Genomic DNA, 23,106 nt, shown 5'->3' with positions numbered 1-23,106 from the left:
TGTCACCTAGCAACCAGGTAAACCCACCCACTCAGCATTAAGCCCCTCCCACAGACTGTTCACCACTCAAGCTGCATTCTGAAAGTACTACCACCTCATCTGCCAGTCACAGGCAAATGCCCTTTTATGACAAACCTTCAGGAATGTGAAGCACACTATCTGTGCAAGCATATGATCCCCAGAAACATTTCACTGAATACCACTAGCAAGCAGGACAATATTCTTGTAACTGAACCTTTTCCTGCCATAGACAGAAAACCCTTATATGCTATTATATTTCCTTGTATCCTTGCCTGTAATACAGTATTCAATTTCACGTGAAAGGCACAATCCCCTTTCAAAGTGTTTGAGTTTCATCTGTTTTCATCATGGCTTCATTTCCCTTTCTGTTCAGCATAATGCTTATCCCTGTGATTTCTGTTCATGTTTTCCAGAGCAAATATTTTTTAAAGGAGCTACTTAAAATGATGCTGAGCATCGAATCTTCATTCAGTGTACTGATTTCACACTGGCAGAAATTCTCAAGGGTCTCAAATCTTTCATTGGCTTGCTACCAGACACTCCCCTTTAAATGGAGATAACTGAGAGATAGAAGCTTTTAAAAAATCATTTTAATATGTGTACATAAAGTGGTTTTGGAACTAGTTTAGCAATACATAAAACCATGGTTCTACAAGGGCTACTACCCAGCCAAAATATGGCACCTGTTTTATCTATCCATCTTCTTTTCCATATCAAGGTCTCCCCCCGCCCCACCCCCCCCCGGCTCATATTTAGTGGAGATTCTAGAAAACAGCTCACCCAGTATTCAAAATAGTTACAAAATGAAAAGCCATACAATGCAGTATAAAAGATTGACAATATCATCAAGTTTATTACACAATTTCCAACCTATCAGAAAAAGACAAACAAATCAAATCACGAAGAACAGGGGTGGGTGAGTTGAGAGGAACCAAGGCTATGTTTCTGTTGTTTCATTTCTTTCTTTTCTTACTTCCATTATTTCAAAACAAACTAAAAATGTCCATTATGTAAAAAGAAACTTTTCCATTCATCAATTTTTAATATATTTTACAGTTTAAGTTGTCACTCTTTTGCTTACACAACTTTCCCCGTTTTATTTTTAAAAAACCACATTTAGAGCTGAGCACCTCTGTGATCAACAGTACAAAAGGAGGTGCCACATCACACAAGAACATCCTTTGCCAGACACCACCTCCTCCTCCTTAGGCCACAACATTGTTCTGTGAGACAAAACAGGGTCCTTCTACAAGGGAGGCTTCACCATGCAGCTGAACAATCACATTAAGTGTTCATGAACACAACAGATGCTTGGCCTCACTACCGAGATCCAGTTGCTGGAGACTACATATTCCAGGGTGTAACGTGTTACCTTGATTTTAAGTAACAGGGTGCTCAGGCTAGGATGGATCAATGAAAGCTGAAAATGAACACCCGAAGGGTTACAACTCAAAGATGAGAGTTTAATCAAGAACTCTGCAGGTGCTTTTGTCCCATAATGCTCCGAACACACAGGTTTTGCTGCAACTGGTCTCAAAGGGCTGCCTGGTGACTAGAGTGGCTCCAGAAACCCTACTTACAATTACATAACACAGCTAAATATGGTGGTGTGAAGAGACGCCTCCCACTGTCTCTAATCGTCTCCCTAGACTGGCATGCCAGAGATCAGTGAGGTATGGTGCTATCTGAAGCAAACTTATGAGTGAACCACTCCAAAAAGGAACTCCTTTTAAAAGGAGGCAGGGGCCAAGGAAAGCTCTGGACCTTAAATCAACACGTTCAACAAGTACATCACATAGAATTTTTAAAATGCTCAGGGTGTGCTGCATTCAGTAACTTCCAGGTAGCCCCAGCTTGACATTGCCCCTTTCTATTCTATGGTCTCCGTTCACAACACTTCCTCTACAACAAGGAAGGCAGCAATCTGGGAGGGGCTGGCCCCAGAAACAAAGGTTTACATCTGAAGTTACAACTGAAGCAGCTATTGCATGAAACAAAGCGAGGAAAATGGTTAGCAAATCAGTGGAAAGCGGACCTGCAGTAGCCAGATCTATTTTTTAAGGGAGACTCAACGTTGCGAGCCGGTTGACCAATGCAGGCCCCTCTAGAAGAAGCCAGGTAGAAAGGAGGTGATATTTTCCCACAACTGAAGGAGGAAGGGAGAAGAGGGGTGACCCGAAGAAGCAGCCAGCCTGCCTTTCATCCTAGCAGGGAAATACTGTTTTCTAAGCTGTGTACAACGGTGCTGGAGGGCGAGACTGAAGCTGCTTTGGAAAAAGGATCAGAGTTAAGGAGGAATGGATGCCTCGATGCCTAAGAAAACAATGCAGTGTGGACCGTGGACACGAGTCCCGGGGAGAATAGGGTCAGACATCTCATACTGTGCTGAAGCACCAGTTTTTCTTGCAGGAGACGAGCTGGATGGGCTCCTTCCCCAGTGCTCCTAAAAAAACCACGGAAAGGAAAGAGGCGAGAGACCTCTGTGGAAAGCACCATTCTCTTTGGGTCCAATAATCCATGGATTGAAGTGGCCCCCTGGTCACGGTGGCTCAGACAACCAAACCCTCCCACCCTCCAAGTTATTCAGTGCTTCTCCATCAAGCAGCAGCGACAGCACACAGGCAGAGCTCAGGTCCCAATACCATGGTGTGCCAGATGGAGTTCTGCAGGCAAAGTCCCTTCCAAGGGGTCCGGAAAGAGCAGAGGGCAGTGGGAAGGAGGGGGTGGAGAAGCCTCCATATTTTAGTCTTGATTAAGGAGAGGAGGTAAGAGTCCATAAAAACACTGAATGCTTCCCACGCTCCTAGAAAGAGACAAAACAAAATTGGAAATGCTAGTAAGTTCTATAGCACTTTCAAAGAGGTTTGTTGAGAATTTTGCCCATTAACCCTGGACTGTAACTCCATGGGAAAGTCAGTTATTTCCACATGCAATAAGGAAACAAGGCTACAGGCTTGTCTAGCTCATAGCTGAACTGGACTAGACTTAGCACTTTACCCACTGAATCAAACTTACTCTCAAGTCAGACTCTCATTGCCATCTAAGGTGCTAATCACATTCATGAAGCAAAGAGGGTGGTGAGATTGCAAGGAGGTTATGTTTTACTTATTTTTATAGTTTCTACTCCACTTTTTATTCCAGGGCACCCAAGGCAGATTGCCACTGAAATTTTTTTGGCTGATTTTCAAGTTAGATAAATTATTCTACCAATACTAGTCTGTGATGCCCCTCTTGAAATAAAAGATGTGAATTTTTTTTGGCAATTTCTCTCCATTATGTCTCTCCCTTACAAGCTAGGTATGAGAATTCAAAGTAATATGAGTCAGTTGGATTTCTTGGTGGGTTTATTGGTTTGCTTTACAAAGAGGCAAACTAGACCAGCAAACATGAACACAGAGACAGTAAAAAACTCTTCAAAGAGATAGTTACATCTGTGGGTCATAGCTGGGCTTAGCAGGGATTCCATAAATCAAACACACTAATGATGACTGAATCTGAATTTAATGCTTCCAGAGGTACAGCCTCAGACACCATCAATGCACTCGGGAAGCGCAAAAGTAGCTTTCCGCACAAACTTAAAAGCAAAACTGCCCAAGCATTCCCACTTTGCTTCTCCTCCCATTGCATGGATGGGAGCAATAAGCCATGGAGATTGGCTTGTCATTAACATGCACATTGGAATCACAGCTTGTTTCTCTTGAACAATGGTCAGTAAGTCAAGAACAAACTTTGGCTTGTGGATTGTGGATTGTGTCTTGTTCAGATTATTGCTGTCATTCATGGTAGGGCAGCAGCAAACTGGCAGCTACTGAGCAGTTTGCATTGGCATGCTACTAGTTCACAGTAACCATGACTTATTGCGATATATGGACTGGGCCCATGACACATTTACCAGGGCATCTGATTCTAACCTACAGAAATAATCCACTAGTCACGGTACAAGGAATAATGAAAAGTACCCTGACAAAGTTGCATAGTTGGCCTGAGACACATATTTATTCAGAGCCCAGCTGAAAATACTATAAATCTACCAAGTTAGAAAATAAACAGCTCAAGGATGTACTCAAAGTGCAAGTCAATCAGGGAGCAGAAAACTCCATTGTTTTTGAAAAATCTTACCTCGCAGAACATACTGCATGGAGAACACAATACAATATATATTTGCCCTGGTAGCTTAAGATCCATGCATGACCATTCCACTCACTGAAGAGAAGTATGAGATTATGCCATGGAAAATCTTCCAGAGCATAAGGGAAATCAACCTTACCTAGCCAGCATCTACAAGAGGGATGATACTCAACTTGAAGAGAAGGGTACTCTTTTCAGAAAGAAAAATACACTGGTTGGGGGTGGAGGGAATGGGAAAGGTAAAGCACCCTGGAAATATCTCTCACTTCTCTCAGTGATGTCGGTCTCTTTCTCTGTCCCTGTCTCTATGTCGCTCATGATCCCGGCTTCTTTCCTGGAAATAGTCCTCATGCCGATCTTCATTATGGACCACGTCTCGGTGCCTCCTACTGCTCTCACGAGATCGACTGGGTGATCTATCCCGAGACCGGTGTCGTTTTCTGGAAAACAATGAGGTATCTAGTTACTGGCAAGCTGTAACAAGGAGACCCTTTCCCCTACAAAAAGCACTTATTCCTACCTGGCTGTACAAAGCCCAGGAAGGGGAAGAGAGCACAACTGAGACTCGCTCATCAGCAACATGAGTGACAGTAGCTGGATTACTTGGCAATAACTGTGCCTGAAGCTCACCTGGAGGAGCTGCTGCTGGTGCCCATGCTGTAAGACTTGGCTTCAATGCCATGAAGACAATCCTTGAGTGAAGAGATAAGGACTCTACACCGCTCATCATTTGCGACACGTGACTGTTTAATCACAGCGATGGCTGTGAGCAGGGTCTCAATGGCATCGCTGTAGTCCCCTGCAATATAACAGAGCAAAGGCGGCATGGTAAGAATGAGGCCAGGAGCGAGAAATGGAAAGAGGTAGCAAAAGCCAGCTCTGGTTACCTGCACTGGCACCAGACACAGCTTTGGAAATGGCACTGCTGGAAATTGCTCGATTCCTGTTCATGATATCTTCAAATTCAGCTTCACTGACAGGAGGTGGCAATGGGCCCAGTTCCCGGCTGTAGTACACAAACACACACCCATCACACATAGAGGATAAACAGCTTCAAGCAGAGTTATGACACAGTTCCTTATTCACAGACATGGCAATTCAAGGCCTTCCAAAACAGCAATGTGTGGTTGACCAGGTACTGCCCCCCACCCCAAAGCAGGCATTAAGTAGCATCCTTTAAGAACCAAGTTGTCAGCTGTCGTGCCCTAGAGCTATGCGAGGCATTTTCTACCAACGAGGTGTTGGTTTCATGTCTAGTCAAACCATCACTCTTTGCATAAAAACAAAACAACCAAGCCCTTGGAGATTTAGGTCTGCAGCCTTGCTAAACAAGAGGCTTAGCTACTGTTCTTTGCACTGCTTAGTTTTGATTTTTTCTTCTCAGATTCCCGGGAATGGGCTTGCTCTCACCTGCTGTGGTTGTATGCTGCAGAGCTCTTGTTATAGGTGTCTGGCGGGGGGCCCATTGCTGCATTGGGTGGGGGGAAGAAGGCTGGGTTGAGGTGCAGCGCAGGTGGCACGGCCCCAGGAGGTGGCACAGTGAGGTGTGGAGGAAGTCGAGGGGGAGGGGGCATTAGGTGTTGGTAGTGGATTCCTGGAGGGGGAGGGGGGACCCCAAAGCTTGAGGTAAGAGGAGGGGGTGGTATGGGTGGAGGTGGCAGCCCCATGAGAGGAAGTGCAGAAGGAGGGCGGTTGAAGAAAGGCAACACAGGAGGCTTCTCAATGCGTGGCGGTGGAACAGCATTCTCTGTTGGAGTGGCTCTGCCATCTACCGAGTCGGATGAATCCCTTGAGTGAGCCCTCGGAGGCACCCCTGTCAGACATCACAGAAGAGGAAAAGCACTCAACACTGTAGCAGTTGGGTAGGTCAGTTTTCTGACAAAACAACCCTCTCCCCGCTTTCCAGTAAGTACACCCATGTCAGCAATCATGCCTCTGAATTGCAATAACACCTTGCCCAAATAACAGAACTCTTATCTATACATGTGAGAAAAGGTGGGTTTCACTGGTATGTGCACACAGATTTTTGGGTTGATTTGGGCAAATGTTGAGGTATTTAGAGAGATCCCTTCCTGCACTGGAACTGGGCATTCCCAGTCTTGGCCAAGAGACCTGTAAGAGCTCTCTTAAGAGTTGTGTGCCGAGTTGACAGAGATAGTTGTATCATGAACTGATTATGAGTCAGATGGACAGGCAGCATAACATGCTAAATAAATGCTTAATTTTAATTACGATTTACAATAGAAGTGTGTCCAAACTGAACTGAGAACATTTCATTTATGGTCTTAGAATGTCTTAGTGTATTTTACACTGCTCACTTTCAGTGAAATAAATTTTGCCTGAGCATTCAAGTAATACTTATCATTCATATAGTGCTTATAGTGTGTTCAAAATGCTTTACGTATTAGCACAGTAAGCTTGATAATTATCCTACTTGACAGGTATTTATCGCAAAGATTGTAGATAGGTGTTTAGGCTGAGAAAGTGTGGCTTACCTAATATCACCTAGTGACTGAGCTTATAGGCAAGGTGAAATCTGAACTGGTGACTTTGTTTACATCTCAGTCATAGTCAGTATGCTTTATTATATATAAAGATATATTAAAATATTCATTTTTAATGTAACTGATTAGAACATCACATACTATCACAGACAAATGTATTGAACTTTCTCATTTAAGGAAAAGCAAAATCAGGAAGCTTCAAGAGAAAAGAACAAAAATGTGACAGACAGCATAAAAAAATAATCAAACCATGCTGAATATAAGGGGAATATTTGACTAACCCACTCTTTGGTACAGTGACAACTAAAATAGACAGTGTTGTATCCAATGCTGCATGAGCAGAGTTCAATGTGTTAATGGAAATCCACTGTGCAAACGTAACACCACAAGTGGGTTATCATTTGATGACTAGGAACTTGGAAGTTGACTTAAACCAAGTCAGATCATTTACAATTCTGATTCTGTGACTTACACATCTTATTCAGTATAGTCTACACTCACTGGCAGTAGCTCTCTGGGACTTCAGAGAAGACTCTTTCCAATCCTACCTGGCGATGCCAGGGATTAAATATGGAAACTTCTGCAGACAAAGCAATTGTTCTACCCTCTGAAAACTACAGGCAACAGTCACAAAACTATACATGAATGGCCTTCTCACTGATCTAATTCTCTTAACTAATGATGTAAAATGTGTCTGAAATTCTAGCTAACACTATACAAGCACTGGATTATGCAAGAATGGTCTTCTTCAGTAAAATCACTAATTGGCTATAGTGTTATCCCTACTCATTTCCTATTATAAGTATTCTAATGAGTGGAAACCTGAACATTCTAACACTACACAATTATATAGAATCCTCAAGACCCATAATTTTGGGAGATATGCTTAACTCCTACTCCTCCCCCGTCCCCTGAAATAATGACCTCAGGAACCTACTGCTTAGTGAATGCACTCAGCAGAACATTTGGTTCTTTTAGTAGGCAAATATCATCAGGCTTATATACATATTGCTGCTTTTAAGTCACTGAACTACTTCCAGAACACCTATTGCAAAGTGTTTTCCACTATATCCAGAAAATAATCAACATTTCCATTCTCATAGAAGTGATACAAAATGTAGATGCAGAGAAGTCTCTGAACCTTAATCTGTAACACAAACTGCATCTCCTACATAAAATAAGCAACTGAAATAAGCAACTATATGTGGAATGGAAGAAAACTATAGTCCTTCTGAGAGCAATATAGTTTTAGATACATCAGCAGATCCTGACTAATGAATTAAACTAGATTTGGTTGCCATGAATACTTCTGGCTACAATTAAGAAATCAACATTCTTAATAAATGCAACGTTAGAAAAACAAGGAGACAATACCCAAGTACTGGAAGGCAATTAATACTATCCACCTTTGCTCCACCAGGCCAGTTGCTTGGCCTCAAAGTCAGAAAGCATCCTAAATCTGGAAACATGGCACCTTTATTCTTCCCAATGAAAAGTTATTGACCCCAGAGAAATAATCAAGCCATGCTGACCAAAGTACTGTACTTAGAGTCAACTTTATTTGACACAAACCAAGATGGCAATAATATGGAAGGGCATTACAGGAAGTATTTACAAAGATTTACAATGTCTGCGTAAAGCAAAAATATATTATTTCAAAAACTCCAGGTTAAAAAAAGCTGTGTCATCTTAATTTGGAATTTAAATGTACAATAAGCTCAACTATAGTATGTAATGATATTTGATACATTTTTGAAATTAAGACCTTTATTCAAGATAGAGAATCTAAAACATAATTGAAAAAAATCAATAATCAAAAGAACTAAAAAAAATAAATCATGGCAAGAATGTTGAGATGGATTTTGAAACATATTGCGATCTTGTCTCAATGTGGCAAAATTAATTAATTGCAAATATAGCTGAGAAACATTTCAAAAGAAAAAAACCATGATCATACAATTGCAATGACACACAATAATTAGGGACACAGAAATCTGTTATACCATCGCCACATGAGACTTGGTGACAGCAAGTCTGGGATAATCTAATAACATTCATATTTCAAACTCAGCACGTGTCTGAATTACATTAAAAATTCACTTCATGGTCACCAAACGGAAGCCACTTTTAGCTTTCCTTTGTAATAAATAGGAGAGTAGAATAAAGAGAACTTCAAATGTTTAACTTGTGCATGTGTTTTTCTTTATCGTACTGGCTTGTCTGCTTTACAGTTCGCCACTTTGGGGGCTAGAGAGCGGCAGTGTAAATAAAATTACTAAATACAACAAATTTGTATTTCTCAGGCCCTTTGGGCGAGGAATCACAAAGTGGTGGAAGTCATTTACGAAGGCCTTGTCAAAAATGGTGACGTGCCATGGTTACTGTCAGGCGTTGCCATTCACCAGCGCGACCTCCTAGTGAAGATAAGATAAGCCCCTTTAAGCAGTTTTTCACAGGGAAAAGCTTGATGAGGGGTAAAAGCAGCTCTGCTTCATCTTATGATTCAGCAACACTGACTGACCTTCCTACCACAGAGAAATGGGCCACAGCACCATGAAACCCCATGGAGATAAGGGACATAGGAACAACATGACTTTCTGCACTGAAATTCAGTCAATATCTAGGACAGAACATGGAGGCCATTAAAATGCAGCTGTGCTAAAGCTGACAAGGCTGCAACTTTATAGTCAGTTGTGACTATGACAGGATCATACAAAACGGTGGATCCTAACTGTCCAGATTAATTCTGCAAACAACAGAGGAAACTGTCCTCTTCTTCACTTACTAAGTCAGAAAGTACATTCAACAGCATACCTTTCACAGAACTTGACAAACAGGGCCATCTATTATGGTCCTCCTTTGCCACCCTGGGCTCCCTTGGGAGAAAGGGTGGGATATGTGTTTTATTATTAATAATAATAATAATAATAATAATAATAATAATAATAATAATAATAATAAATGAATTATATGACCAAGAGGTAAGGCCCCAGCTGGAGCATTGCATCCAATACAGGGCACCTTACCTCTTCAGGGCTGCACAAATTCTGGAGAAGGTTCAGAGAGGAGCTGGGGGTGGTCCTAGCTTTAACAGCTTCAAGAGCTTAAGCCCATTCAGTTTGAAGGGTGCCTCAAATCATGCAACATAGAAGGGGATAATAAAATCTACTTAGGCGTCACTCAGCAGCAACAGAAAAAGAAAATATACATGGACACTCCCTGGATATTCACACGCATCCAACTGTAACTTAAATTGTTTCTGGCTTAAAGCTCTGCTCAGGTTTCTCTAAGACCTAACCAACACCCTTTATTTCTGCCTTGTTCTCTACTTAGCAAACGCAACCCCCATCTAAACTTACTTTTTCGAGCCTGAGCCTCAAACTGTGCAAGGTTTTGCCGGGTAGCCAACTTCACTTCCACTTTATCTCCATTGAGAATCTTCCCTGGTAGCAGCTCCAGAAGTTTGTGGACGGAGTTCTCAGAGGCAACCACCACTTCTGCATACCTGGTCACAGAGGAGAAACAACTGAAGACTGTCAGGAACATCTAGTAAGGAAAACCATCTAATCCACGGCAAGAAATCTCCCCCCACCCAAAGTCTACAAAATGTCACTTCTATATAGCATCGGTGGGTGGGATGCGAGGAAAAATTAGACAGGACCACCCCACTCCCTCTCTCACCCCCCCATCCACTCACACATCATTCATTCATCTCTCTCACATACATACAGATGCATTGAGGGAAAACCTCCCATTTGTTCCTATGTGAATGCCCCCCTCCCGGCAAATTGCAGGTGTAGGGGCCCAATCCATGTCAGGAATAAGAGGTAAGGGGTTTCATCCCTTTATCTCCCACTGCAGTACTTATCCAGATGAATTTCCTGCGCCTCCAACCTGCTGCACTTCTGTGATAGCTTGGGAGATAGAGAGCTCACTCCACCATGGTTTGACATTAGCGAGTGCCAATCACATTTTGCAATTGGCCTTTTGCAACTTGATGGAGATGTCCAGGCGCCACTTTTGGTGCCTAGCATCTCCCTCTTTGTTTTTTGCTGCTGCCCCACTGCCAGGTGAATCAGGTGTTTGGCAGGGTAGAGAGGTAGCAAAAGATGTGTCTTTTGCTGCCGCGCTACACTGCAGACCCCCTGATTCACCTGGCAGCAATTTTTATTGCTGTGGGGCTGCCTGGTCTGGTGGGGAGGCGCAATAAAAATGGCCCCCTACACATTTTGTTTTGGCACCCACATGGCTCCTAGTATTCCTATCCCAATTTCTAACACTGCCCTCCACATCCATCCCAGGAGCCAAGGACAAGAGGCTGTGGAGACTGGATGGGAATCCTCTGAGGGCCAGATGTGGCCCACAGGCCCAAGGTTCTCCCATTCCTGATTTGAATGATTTCTCAGGTCAACCCCGCTGCCCACAAGCAGTGTCATTAGCAGTGCAGAATTTTCAGCTCCATGCCCTCCCAACATAAAGCAGTCATTAAGAGCAGCAGCAAATAGCACATTGTCCAGGGTTCGCTCTGCAGAATTGGACAGAGCCTACCACCTTCCTGAATCACATATAACAAGTAGTCATTTAGTCTGAAGGCAGTGGTATCTAAACAGGACAGTTACTCCTAAGGCAACCTTAAAAAAATAGCAAGAAAACCAGACTTATGTGCACACCATTATCAACCACACTGGTCCCTAGATCATTCCTCCCACAATAACAGCCCCTCATGATGGGTCCTTTTATGAAGCGGTCTTGGAGTGCTCACCCTTTGGACTGGCCATTGGCTCTGTTCTCAGCAAACTTGAGTTCCACCACATCATAAACACCCACAGAACGGATTATTCGGGTCAGCTGCTGGTCAGTTGTCCACTATGTTTGAAGAAGCAGAAAATTACATTATAACCTGAAACCTTTTAGAGAACCCACATCTAATGAAGGAACATTTGATTAAACCCCTCCCACTAAAGTCACTTTTGGAGCTGCGGATGTGTGTGTGCGTACATGTGTGAACATGTATCTTCCTAGAAGATGCAAGTTCTAGACAGACCTAAGTAAGTGAAGGAGCAGCAGCAGCAGCAATCCCTTTCCCAACACATAGCACAGGTATTCAAGAGAACTACATGCACTTAGGGCAGTGATCAGTGTACACACCCTAAATCACGACACAGCAGGCCCAATATGACTTACTCAGGTCCTAAGAGATTCATTCATAGGAGAACTCTCATACCTGTATGCCAGCTACAGAAAATTGTGTGAAAATGTCTGTATCATGGCGTTTAAAGGGCCTCAAATCTACTGTTATCATATTTTCCGAAGTATCTTAAATGTGTTAAATCCTCTTCTCTTAAAAGTTACCCTGCTAATGCAAGACCATATTCTCCAACTCTGAGATGTGCTGCTTTTTAGCACAGTACGAAACACTTGGAGAAAATTCATCCACAGTTGCTGCAGGTTATTTATTTGAAGCCACTGTTGAGTCTTTGTGAGAAAAGCAGGATAAAAATGTCCTAAATAGAGCAATGTGTCATAATGAACAATGCTTCCAGTTATTTATCCAATGTGTTGTGAGGACTGAGGTTGGCAAGCAGCAGCAAACCTACCCACCCACATGGGGCACTATACTCCATTAAAGAACAGTGCATCTGTAGTAAGATTAAAGTGCAGATGCAGCCTTCCACACAAATGTTTTGTTTTTGTTAGGCCTTTTACTTTCTGCTCCGATTATGGAACACACTCACCCAAGAGAAGCTGCCTACATAAACAGCAGCCCTCTTATTACGCAGCCCACTGTAGGTATACAGGATAGCAGGTGATTTGCTGTTTGGCTTAGGAGACTGCTCTTGCCGGTTTTCGGGTGGTGGCTCGGAGCTGCTAGTGCAACTTTCAGTAGGTTGTGAGCTGGCAGCTAGCACGTCGTCATATAGATCCATCTGGTCAGCATTACTAAACTCAGAGTCCTAGAAGACACAAGATACCACTGAGCACACGCAGAGGCAAAGCAGGGCCAATTCTCCACATTAGTTCTTTTCGTAATAGAATAGTAGCGAACCTATATCAAATAATAAATTCTAGAATTTAAGTAGTAAAGCATGCTCTTTTTTTGCTAGCTGCAAGGAGAGCAAAGTGTATAGTAGGACTAGCTATTTCACGTAGCCCCAAGCACCCCATCATTTTCTCCGAGATGAGGAGAATGCATGTTTCACTGCCATCTATTACTGCACAAGACGTTTTGCCTCTCCATTCTTTGTGGACTGGGTAATCGAACCACATTTTTACATCCCCTCCCCCAATCTACACTGTGTGCAGACCCGCCTCATTTTCCTCACTGCTCCAATGAGAGGTATTTCCTTGTTGCATATATGCAGTGAAGGAGACTATCACATATAGCATAACCACCAACCTCTATAAGAGGCCACTCAAATTGGCAGAAAGGCCTCTTGGTTTCTTTCCCTATTTTGGATTATTTGAGCAGTATCATGTTGTAGGCTGTTCATGAAAGGTGATCAGGTTGTGTCAAGATTTATACTGAACTCCACTAGAAATCAGCCTCTACATTTTTCTTCAGAGGAGTTAGGTATCATGCAGTATTATTTCATCCTCACAACACTTAAGAGTGTCACTATCAGAAGCAAACAATTATATTGGAACTCTAATGATATTTCACTAGTCTCCTGAAAATGTAGTTATAGTCTTCTGTGATTCACACTACAATCCTTTGCTAGCTAAAAAAATGCACCGTAAAAGAATTCCAATACATGAATATGCACATTATGCACATACATGTATGCCGTATTTTTCGCTCCATAGGGCGCACCTCGTTTTTAGAGGAGGAAACAAGATAAAAAACTATTTTTTCTGGTCTTCCTCCTCTAAAAGCCCTGTCTTTTTGAGGATCAGCTAAAAGTTTTGCAGCTGTTTTGCAAAGGGAAAAGCCCTGTTTTTGAGGATCAGCTAAAAGTTTTGCAGCTTTTTTGCAAAGGGAAAAGCCCTGGTTTTTTGAGGATCAGCTAAAAGTTTTGCAGCTTTTTTTGCAAAGGGAAAAGCCCTGGTTTTTTGAGGATCAGCTAAAAGTTTTGCAGCTTTTTTGCAAAGGGGGAAAAGCAAAGCTCCTTTTGCAAAGGGGGAAAAGCAAAGAGGAAAAGCTGTTTTTATGGGGTTCAACTCACATTTCTGCAGCTTCTAAATGAAAGGGAGCCTTTTCTACAGTTTCCAGACAGATAATCTAATCAGCCAGTCACATGTTGCTGGGGAAACAAACAACCTCCCTGCAGCACATTCAACAATGGAGGCCTGGGCAAGAGGGCGGGGCTGAAAGGGAGCCAGGACTCTTATCTCTCTCCCGATCTCTTGCTGATCAGCTGCTGAGCGGGGTCCTTTCAACACCCCCTTTTCTCTTTGTAAAATAAAAAGCATGATAATCTTTTGGCCCCTGGGAAATTCAGCTCCAGGGACCACCATTCGCTCCATAAGACGCACAGATATTTCCCCTTACTTTTAAGGAGGAAAAAAGTGTGTCTTATGGAGCAAAAAAATACGGTTAATTCCTGTCAGCCTAGAGTTATCTAGAAGCTGGAATGCAGTAACAATGGGATATAACTGTATATGAAATGCAGTATTATGTAGAGTGGTATATAAAAGTTTCATCTTCCCATGCAATATAATCTGGCCCAATTTGTATACACAGCAGCAGCTAGAACATAAAGCTTATACTGCCTTTTAAAAACAAGGTTATTTTTCAGATTTTTTTCTCTTTTCCTTTATGCCAGTTTTAATGTGTGTCTGTTTATATACTCAAAGTCACTTTGTGTACCTCTGCTAAAAAAGCAACTAATAGATTGAATAAATAAAACAAACACACATTACTATTACTGTAATTTGCAGATTATTGTAAGGTATGGCTTCCCACCTGAAGGATTCTTCCATGTTTTAAACTAGCAAGATTGCAAAAACTCATGCAGGATATAAACAATCAAATTCTAGCATTTGTTATGGGTTTGAATTCAACAATTTATCCTATGTTATCAAGAACATCAGAATTCTGGCAAGTACTGGATCATGGTCACTGTCTAATTTCAGATGGATGTGCTTAACTCCACTGAAATCAGTCAAACTTTTAATCACAATTAGCCTGTTACATAGTTTTCAATGGGCTTTAGCCCGAGTATGCTAAATTGGATTAAAGTCAATATATTGGGATGCAGGTCACAACCATTTGTTGGTTTCATAGAACTAGTGATATGCTTGTTACATTCCAATTATCTACAATAAAAGAAACTTGGGTGTTTCAGACCATTTTAAACGTAACAGCAGCTCCTGCTTCAAGCAGTCTTTATACAGTAAAGTCAAATACTGGGAAGTCTTCAAGTAGAAAGTGGTACATACTACAACAAAATTACTAGCAGTAGAAATAGTTTTACATAGTAGTAGGAGACAAATCTGCAACAATGAATGGATATTACGTATAAGAAGAAAAGTTACTACTAACAAAATGTTATCAATTAAGAAAAGCAGTGATATTAAAGGGTGATAGGGAAATCAAGTCACTTCAACATTTTCAAGCTATCAGCACTTAATTCTATTTTTAGAACACCTCTTAAATCTGCAAAGCAGAAGATTGGAAACTTACTTATTGTTAGCTTCCTGACATCAAGAAAAATATATTTAGATTTCCTCAGTAAAGACCACAGTACAGCTTGTGATACTCACTTTCAACTAAACTAAGACAGTAGGGGCACAAGACCACTCTAGCCTTGTAGCAAATACTGACTGCCACTGCAAGGCAATGAAAAGCCCACACCATCAGAAGAATGTCCCCAATAGCCTCCAGCAACCTAAGACAGAATCACATAAGCTACAGGGGAGGAGAAAACAGTGCATATCCAGCAACACCACCCACACATATACTACAAAGTAGTTTCCTGATGACTTATCATCAGGAACAAGGATAGTGGCTGTTGATAATGCTATTGAAACCTTCCAAAGATCATGTTAAATGTGTTTGCAAGCATTCATGTGAGCAAGACCTGCACATTCTTGGTTATCTGGTCATGTCTCACACAGGTAACACGTTTTATTTTATTTGCTGTATTTCTGGGCAGTTTTTGAACCATGCAATAAGCCTGACACAAGAGTTCTTCCCTGCACACAATACAGTCTCAATAAATAATACAGACCTACCGGTATTTATTCTCAGCAACTTTGCTGTAACACCTAGAGATTCTCTTTCCACCGGCCACGGTTCCCAAGGAGACAGCGCTACATGTTGTGTCTCTTCAGACTCAAACATACTACAATGCTGATATCCCCTTTTTCAAGGCAAGAGGGAATTCCAGAGTTTATTCATTACTATTTCCACAAATAGAGAATTGATGATTTACAGTTTCTCCCTGCATCCTAGATGGCTCTCAATTTTTTCCTTTTTTGCCAAACAATATTTATTGGAACTTGAAAAAGTGAATCAAGACCATTAGATGCAATTGGTAAACCAAAGACATGACAGCATAAAAGTTCTTTTTTTAGCAGTATAGGAAGAGATTTGGGGTTAATTTTTATTTTACCCCTACCCTGGTACTTCCAAGTGAATGAGGAACTGTTAAGACAGTTTTCAGAGTGAGTTTTAAAACCTTTGGAGTAAGAAAAAGCTCCATACTAGGAAATATCCAGCTGGAATTTCATTGGCTTCATACTTTGCTTTCCATTACTTTGGACCCTTTTCAAATTTGAAATGTGACTATCTTATTTCTTTTTACAATCAGAGTAAAGCTCAATTCCATGGAAAGCCTGACCCTTTTCTTCAAAATTTAAATGCACAGGACTTCATCAAGAGTTTCCCTTCGTTTGTGGAAGGGATAGCTCCTGCTGGAGGGCGGCCGTGATGGCCATTTTTGCACATTTCCTCCTGCTGCCCCCTCCCATGCTGTTCCAAAGGATCTTCCTCAACACCCTCCCCTCAGAGCAGTTCTTCAGGGGGCAGGAAGGATCAGTGATGGCTTTTCCTTTCCTCCAATGGGAGCACAGATTGAGCGAAGTTCTGCCTGCAGGAACTCTGGACCCAAGCCACAGTATGTGCTTCTTTACTTTTGTATGGCACAGAGACTTTGAATTCTCTACAATGTGTGTTTTTCATGAAGCTGCATTTGCAACACATTCTTGTTTGCACTCTGAATCTGCAGAGGAAACAAATAAGTTTGCTGAAACTTTGATCAAATCTTTAGCCTACTTCCATACATTGAGATTTTCATTTCCAAAACTTGATCCTAGAACACAGTTCTATATTCTTGGCTCAACTATTAATTTATTGTAAAAACCTATATCCTGCCTTTAAGGAAAAAAATGGAATTAGGGTGGTTTCCAAATCCTAGTTTCATACAATATCTAAAAACATAAAATAGCAGCAATTCTAAAAAATAGTGGTAATGAGGAATTGTTAACATGCCAGTTCGAAGAATATAATAAAATTCCTGAAAATCCAGTTCTTCAGTGGATTCTCTTATGGACAAGAAAGCTTACAAGCAACTTTTGCATCTCTGGGTCCAAAGGTGTATTCCCACATCCATGTAATACCACTGCACTAGTGCAGTTGTGGTGTGCAAATCCTAATGCTGCTAAGATGGAAGAAAACGAAACTAATGAAAAAAAATTATGTTTCTCATTAGCATTCTATCCAAGGGCCATGAGTGTAAACTGACAACCATCATAGGAAACAGCCCACACCCTCCACCGCTAGACAAGCGTGGCTAACCCTCCTGCCAAAAGACACAGGGACAGAACTCTGAAATGAAAGGGTTAGCACATAAAGACAACCCATTGAAAAGCTATGGGAACCAAGTTACTCTTCAACGAGAGGAAATAACATGGGCGGCAGCATCCATTACATCAGAACCCACTCCACAGAGGATCTGGGACTGGGCCATAGCTGAAAGGTAGAGCATCAGCACTGCATGCAGAATATTAAAAGGTCAATCCCTGGCATACCAGATAGGGCTGGGAGATACCATGGTCTGAAAATTCAGAGAGCCACTGCTAATCACTGTAGACAATACTGTACTGAGCTACAGAGACAAATGGTCTGATTTAGTTTAAGGCAGCTCCCCATGTTCCTCAAGCAGAGGTTCAGGTACAGCCCAAACTGATCATCATACTCTTGAACAAGCACATGGAATGACAAAGTGCCACATACCAAACACGTGACAAAACTCAGTACATAAACTATCCTGGAATACATGTATTTAAAAATATGAGCTCTATGCACACCACCTGCTCAGACTGGTAAGGCAAATTATTCATGAACTGGGAACTCAGTATCTAATGTGAAGACAGTTCCCTGCTATCCATAGTGCTTTGTTTTTCAACCACTGTTCCGCGGCACACTAGTGTGCCGCGAGATGTTGCCTGGTGTGCCATGGGAAAAATTGAAAAATTACTTTATATATAGTCAATATAGGCACAGAGTTAAATTTTTTAACATTTTCTAATGGTGGTGTGCCTCGTGATTTTTTTCATGAAACAAGTGTGCCTTTGCCCAAAAAAGGTTGAAAAACACTGCCATAGTGGAAAAAACACTTGATAACCCACATGTTTTGCATCATGGAAAGGAGCCCTACTCCAACACAAATGGAACATTTACACCTGCACATAGCTCTCATCTGTCAAAATCATTGTGGTGGTGCAACTCTGCACTTGTGTAGCAGCCAGTGATGTCACAACTATGGCTATGGGCGAGATTCAAATTAGAAAAAGTAAGGAAGAAAGGGCAGGTGCCCAATGTTTACTATGTTTTCAGGCTCTCCAGAAACAGTCTGTCTCATTGCTCAGTACACAAACAGGTGAGAAGCTCAACTCCTGTACTTACACAAGGAGATGCATACTAGTAAGCAGGTCCCCATGAAAGGTCAGTAGTGTGGGGAATAAGCCACACATAGTAGCAAATAACCCACCACAAAGCACCACCTTCCAAGTTGAAGTTGCTATCCACAACCAGAGTATGCCACCACCCCACCGCCCTCAGGGAAGCTCCAACCATGAACACTGTGAATTTTCACTATTCTTCTTATCCTGCAACAGATAAAGTGTGGCTGATGACATCAATGGCAATAGATTATGAAAGAAGCAACTATAGGCCTACAAATACTCTTCTTTCTTTCTCATCATGTACACCAATAAGGTCACATTCAAACCATACATTTAAAGCACTCTTGGGGTGCTGAAAGTTGTTAGGAGACTCCCATTCCCCTCCCAAAACTTCAATTCCTAGAGTTCCCTATGAAGAGGGGCTGACTGTGGGAACTGTAGCTCTGTGAGGGGAATAGGGATTTCATAACAACTCTCAGCATCCTTAATAAACGACAGCTCCCAGAATTCTTTGGGATAAGCCATGGCAGTATAAAGTGGTATCATGGTACTTTTAGAAGTATGGTGTGAATATGGCCTAAATCTATCCACTGGGGAACAAGCCAATATGGGTGAAGACTGGGTAAGCACACATTAAAGAGAAGAGTGGCTGAAGGTATACAGAATGAAGTGTATGGTAGGCAGAAATACCACAGGAAAAACATAGCACACACGGTGAATGTGCACAAAAGTCATATAAAGTTTGTGAATTATGTAACAAATACCTGAACAAGAGGATTTGGTCCTCAATATATTTATGTTTCTCTTCTTGCCACAACTAGGAATTTCAAATAAATATGTAAGACATATTTGTCTGAAAGCTACACCTTCACCAAAACAGATTATCAAGTTTACAAGAACAATCCTTTACTCTAGAAAACTACTGTAGAAATATGAAAACCTCTGATAGATAACATTAATTCATTACATACTTGTGTTATACTTCTTTTACTCTTGATAGGGAACAGAATATTTAAAAAGGGGGCACTATAGGCAGAATACAATAAATTTTCCCTGATCAAGTGTTTGAACTTCTAATAGGAACATTTAAAACATACACCCCAAGCCTTCCAGAGACAAGCATCCATCCATCCAATGCTCCCAGAGATGAAATGTGGTCATTACCTAGAGCCATGCAGTCAGAAAAAAAACAATTAGTGCAGCAGCAGAAACCCTGTGTGATGTTGTAACAACTTCACCAGCATTGATATACAGTGGTGCCCCGCTAGACGAATGCCTCGCTAGACGAAGGCATTTGTCTAGCGGAAGACTGCCCCGCAAGACGAATTTGTCTATGGGGCTGCCTCGCAAGACGAAAAATTTTCGTCTTTTTTTTTTTTCCGTTTTGCGGAGCGCGGCTGTCATTGCCGCTCCGCAAGACGAAAAACCCGCTAGACGAAAATTTTCGCAGGACGAATTATTTTCGTCTAGCGGGGCACCACTGTATTCAAGATTACTGAAAACAGCTAAGTGCCTTTGCACTAGTTGTGAATGCAAGATGGCATGTACATGAATACACCTGAATACACCCCAAAGAGGAAATGTTCCTACACATCCCAAACCAAGATACAGGAAGGGTGACATATAGGTATTAATCCTCTCTTGTAGACCAACCAATCTAGTGTCTGCATTGCTATAACCACATACAGGGATACATAATGAACATAAACTAGAACCCTTGAGAAATGAAACTTATGCATAGTAGTAAATAAATAAAGAGGAAAGAATGGGTGTGACCAGGAGTTAAGGACAGGACAAACTGAAGATGAAATGGCGCTGCTTGGAGGTGGCAAGATTAAACTTGGGACCTTGGTATATAAACTATAAGCTTTATCTTTACCCATTAGTATTGCACATGTAGGAAGCCTGTGACCCTCCAGATGTGCTTAACTACAATGCCCATCATCCCTGAGCACTAACCATGCTGCCTAGGACAGAAGGTAGCGGGGGGGGGGCGCTAAAGCATATGGAGCTATATGTTCCTCAGTCCAGGTTTGTAGGAATATTAGGTGCTGGTTTAAGGCAAGTCAGACCACTGTCCATATAGCTTAGTATTTGCTAGACTGACTGGCAAAGGTTCTACGGGGCTTCAGACAGCAGTCAGTCACTCTTTGGAGATGGCAGGGACTGCTCTTGGGACCTCCTGCGTGGTCTGTTATGTTCTGCCACTGAACAATGCCACTAAATGAGTTATTATAAACAAACTGGCTGTTGGTTGCCATGTTTCTGTGGTTACAGTACAATTCTGTTCAGTGTAAGTTTGGTTCCAGCCCATCTTCTTATGGAATTGCATGACCTTCTTAATGTTCTATTTAAAGTAATACATAAACACACACTTGAAACACATGTGGGTGTTTATTTTTATTTATTTATAATCCACACTTTCATCAAAATATACCAAGGTGGTTAACAGCATATAAAAATAAAAGCAGCAAAAAGGACCAATAAAACATCATTAAAAACTGAGGGTTTAAAGAGAAAAATTGTATTGCAAAGTCCTGTACTGTTTAGGGTTTTTGAATTAATATAAGTACCTTGAACCTAGACAGGTAACAAACAGGCAACCACAACAGCTCCCTTAGCAGTAGAGCAGTATGTTGAGCAGTTTGGCTACTACATTCTGCACAAATTGATGCTTCCGGACTAGATAAAGGGTAGCCCCACATAAAGTGTGCTACAGTAATCAAGCCTTGAGGTTTGAAATCAATAGGGAACAATATACACCACAAACCAGATCTGACTTCTAGTGCAATGCACTCTCACACAAAGTTAATACACTAGACAGAAAAGGTTATCCTGTCTTCCCACTTCTTTCCCCCATTAAACACAGTCATTTCAATAAGTAAGATGACCCAATTGATAGTTGTAACAAAAAATATTAGGTATAAGCAGGCATGAAAAGTGGTAAGTAGAACTGTAAGGTGGGCTAAAGTTGCTGTTACCTACCCCTAACATCACTTAACTGTTCACTTTTTAGGCTAGAAATAACATGTACTGCAAGCAATGTGTGCACAAAACTGAAGGATCTTTTCCTATGAAGGTGCTAGTATTGCCTGTGATTAACTGCGTAGTTGCCTGTCAGTTTCCATGTTTATTTTTGTGTGTGTGTCAATGTGGTGCAGTGAATGGGACAGAATACTATGTAACTTGAAATCACATATGCAGGAGCTACTGGTCTGCTCACTGACCCAGGCTACATATTTGTAAAAGAGTCAGCATCCTCAACTGTTATGTTAACTTGATTCCAGGAAGGCGCCTTTCTCACTTGAGAGAGATTATGGAGACTAACTTGCTATTACTTTCTATTTGTATCATGCTGTAACTTCCTATTTCTTTTTTTTAAAGGAAGACTTCAAACATTCCAAAACACACAAGCACAAATAGTGATTCAACATGTCTTCCAACATGCATTCATTTGGTTCACGATGTTTTCTTTCCTGTAGAGTAAAACAATTCACACCAATTGGCAAATGTGAGGAGTTTATTTGAAAATCTCCAGTTATAACGCTGATTTAACACTATTCACTTTTCACTCAACGAACTTTTCACACAAGGGAATTTTCTTTCTACAGAGATTTTCGTATTTCTACCGTGAAAGGAAAGGATGCTCCAGCAGCCTAACAACGCACCTGAGGACAAACCTCTCTTTTGAGACCTCAGCACGGGCCGAAGTTTCGGGGCTCGTGGAGAGTTCGCCTCTTCTTCTAGCGCTCACCTGCCGCCCTTCCACATCCCGCCGAGACGGTGGCGCAGCCCTCACGCCCACCCAGCGGGGTCCGCAGCCGCGCTCACCTGGTTAAACTCTTCGTCGGCGTAGATGTCGATGAGGTCCACTCCTTCCGACATATTTCTCCAGGGGAGCCGCCGAGAGAACCGGGGGTGGGGGGAGAAGAAAGAGCCGCACTGCGGGGGTCACAGAGCAAAGAGAAGGGGGAAGAAGACGCAGGTTAGTGAGATCGGCGCCTCACGCGGCCGCCGGCGCCGGGAGAGCCCAGGCCCGTTCCCGCGCAGCCCCGCTCCGCCGAGGATCCCGCTGAAGCGGCCCCGCCCCCCTAGCCGCCTCAGTGCGACTCGGACGACGGGACCTTCCATCGGCAGCGGAGAACTCGAGAGCCGGCCCGCCGCCGCCGCCGCCCTCCCCGCTTCCCCTCCTCCACGGGCCGCCATAGCTGCGCGCGCCAGGACGCTCGCGCCCGCCATCGCCTCCTTTTTCCCGCGCTGCGACGGAGACACGCCACCGCTGCCCACTTCCCCCGCGCTCACCCCGGCCACGAAGCTCCGCCGCCTCCCCGGCGCCGCTCGGGGCCCGTTATACTGCTCAAGGCCTAGCAACCCCAGGCAGGCCCAAAACGCGCGCGCGAACCCCCCACCCCCCTCGTCCTCGGCCGCCTCCTCCTCCTCTCACCGCTACAGCCAGCGCCTCCTCCCGTCGCCCCGCCCCTTCCTCCCTGCCGAGCCCCCGCCCCTTCCGCAAGGACCGCCCCTTCCGGCCTGTTGCTCTGCCGCCTAGCGAAGGAGTAAACAAAAACAGAAAAGGCCCCTCTCCGTAGAAGGCTTTTCCTAAGCG

General features: G+C 42.6%; 1 protein-coding gene across 5 annotated transcripts; it reads right to left on the bottom strand.

Annotated features, from left to right (window-relative positions):
• Positions 1 to 847: 847 nt before the first annotated feature.
• CPSF7 (cleavage and polyadenylation specific factor 7) lies at positions 848 to 23,004 on the bottom strand. 5 transcript variants are annotated; one of them, XM_033157165.1, is made up of 10 exons: positions 22,945 to 23,004; positions 22,332 to 22,442; positions 12,389 to 12,607; positions 11,416 to 11,519; positions 10,013 to 10,158; positions 5,560 to 5,962; positions 5,037 to 5,155; positions 4,780 to 4,948; positions 4,416 to 4,589; positions 848 to 2,824 (listed from the first exon to the last, which is right to left on the bottom strand). In XM_033157165.1, exons 2-9 carry the CDS (start codon positions 22,383 to 22,385, stop codon positions 4,421 to 4,423), a joined length of 1,383 nt encoding a protein of 460 aa, XP_033013056.1. In that variant the 5' UTR covers positions 22,386 to 22,442; positions 22,945 to 23,004; the 3' UTR covers positions 848 to 2,824; positions 4,416 to 4,420. The 5 variants fall into 5 exon arrangements, with proteins under 5 accessions (XP_033013056.1, XP_033013047.1, XP_033013063.1 ...); XM_033157156.1 differs by lacking the exon at positions 22,945 to 23,004 and adding an exon at positions 22,803 to 22,938; XM_033157172.1 differs by lacking the exon at positions 22,945 to 23,004 and having other exon boundaries at positions 22,169 to 22,442.
• Between the last annotated feature and the right edge of the window lie 102 nt (positions 23,005 to 23,106).

The sequence above is a fragment of the Lacerta agilis genome, chromosome 1 (genome assembly GCF_009819535.1).
Source record: "Lacerta agilis isolate rLacAgi1 chromosome 1, rLacAgi1.pri, whole genome shotgun sequence".
In the NCBI taxonomy this organism is placed as follows: domain Eukaryota; kingdom Metazoa; phylum Chordata; class Lepidosauria; order Squamata; family Lacertidae; genus Lacerta; species Lacerta agilis.
Note: the sequence above shows the minus strand (reverse complement) of the source record. Positions and strands in the feature narration are given on the sequence as shown.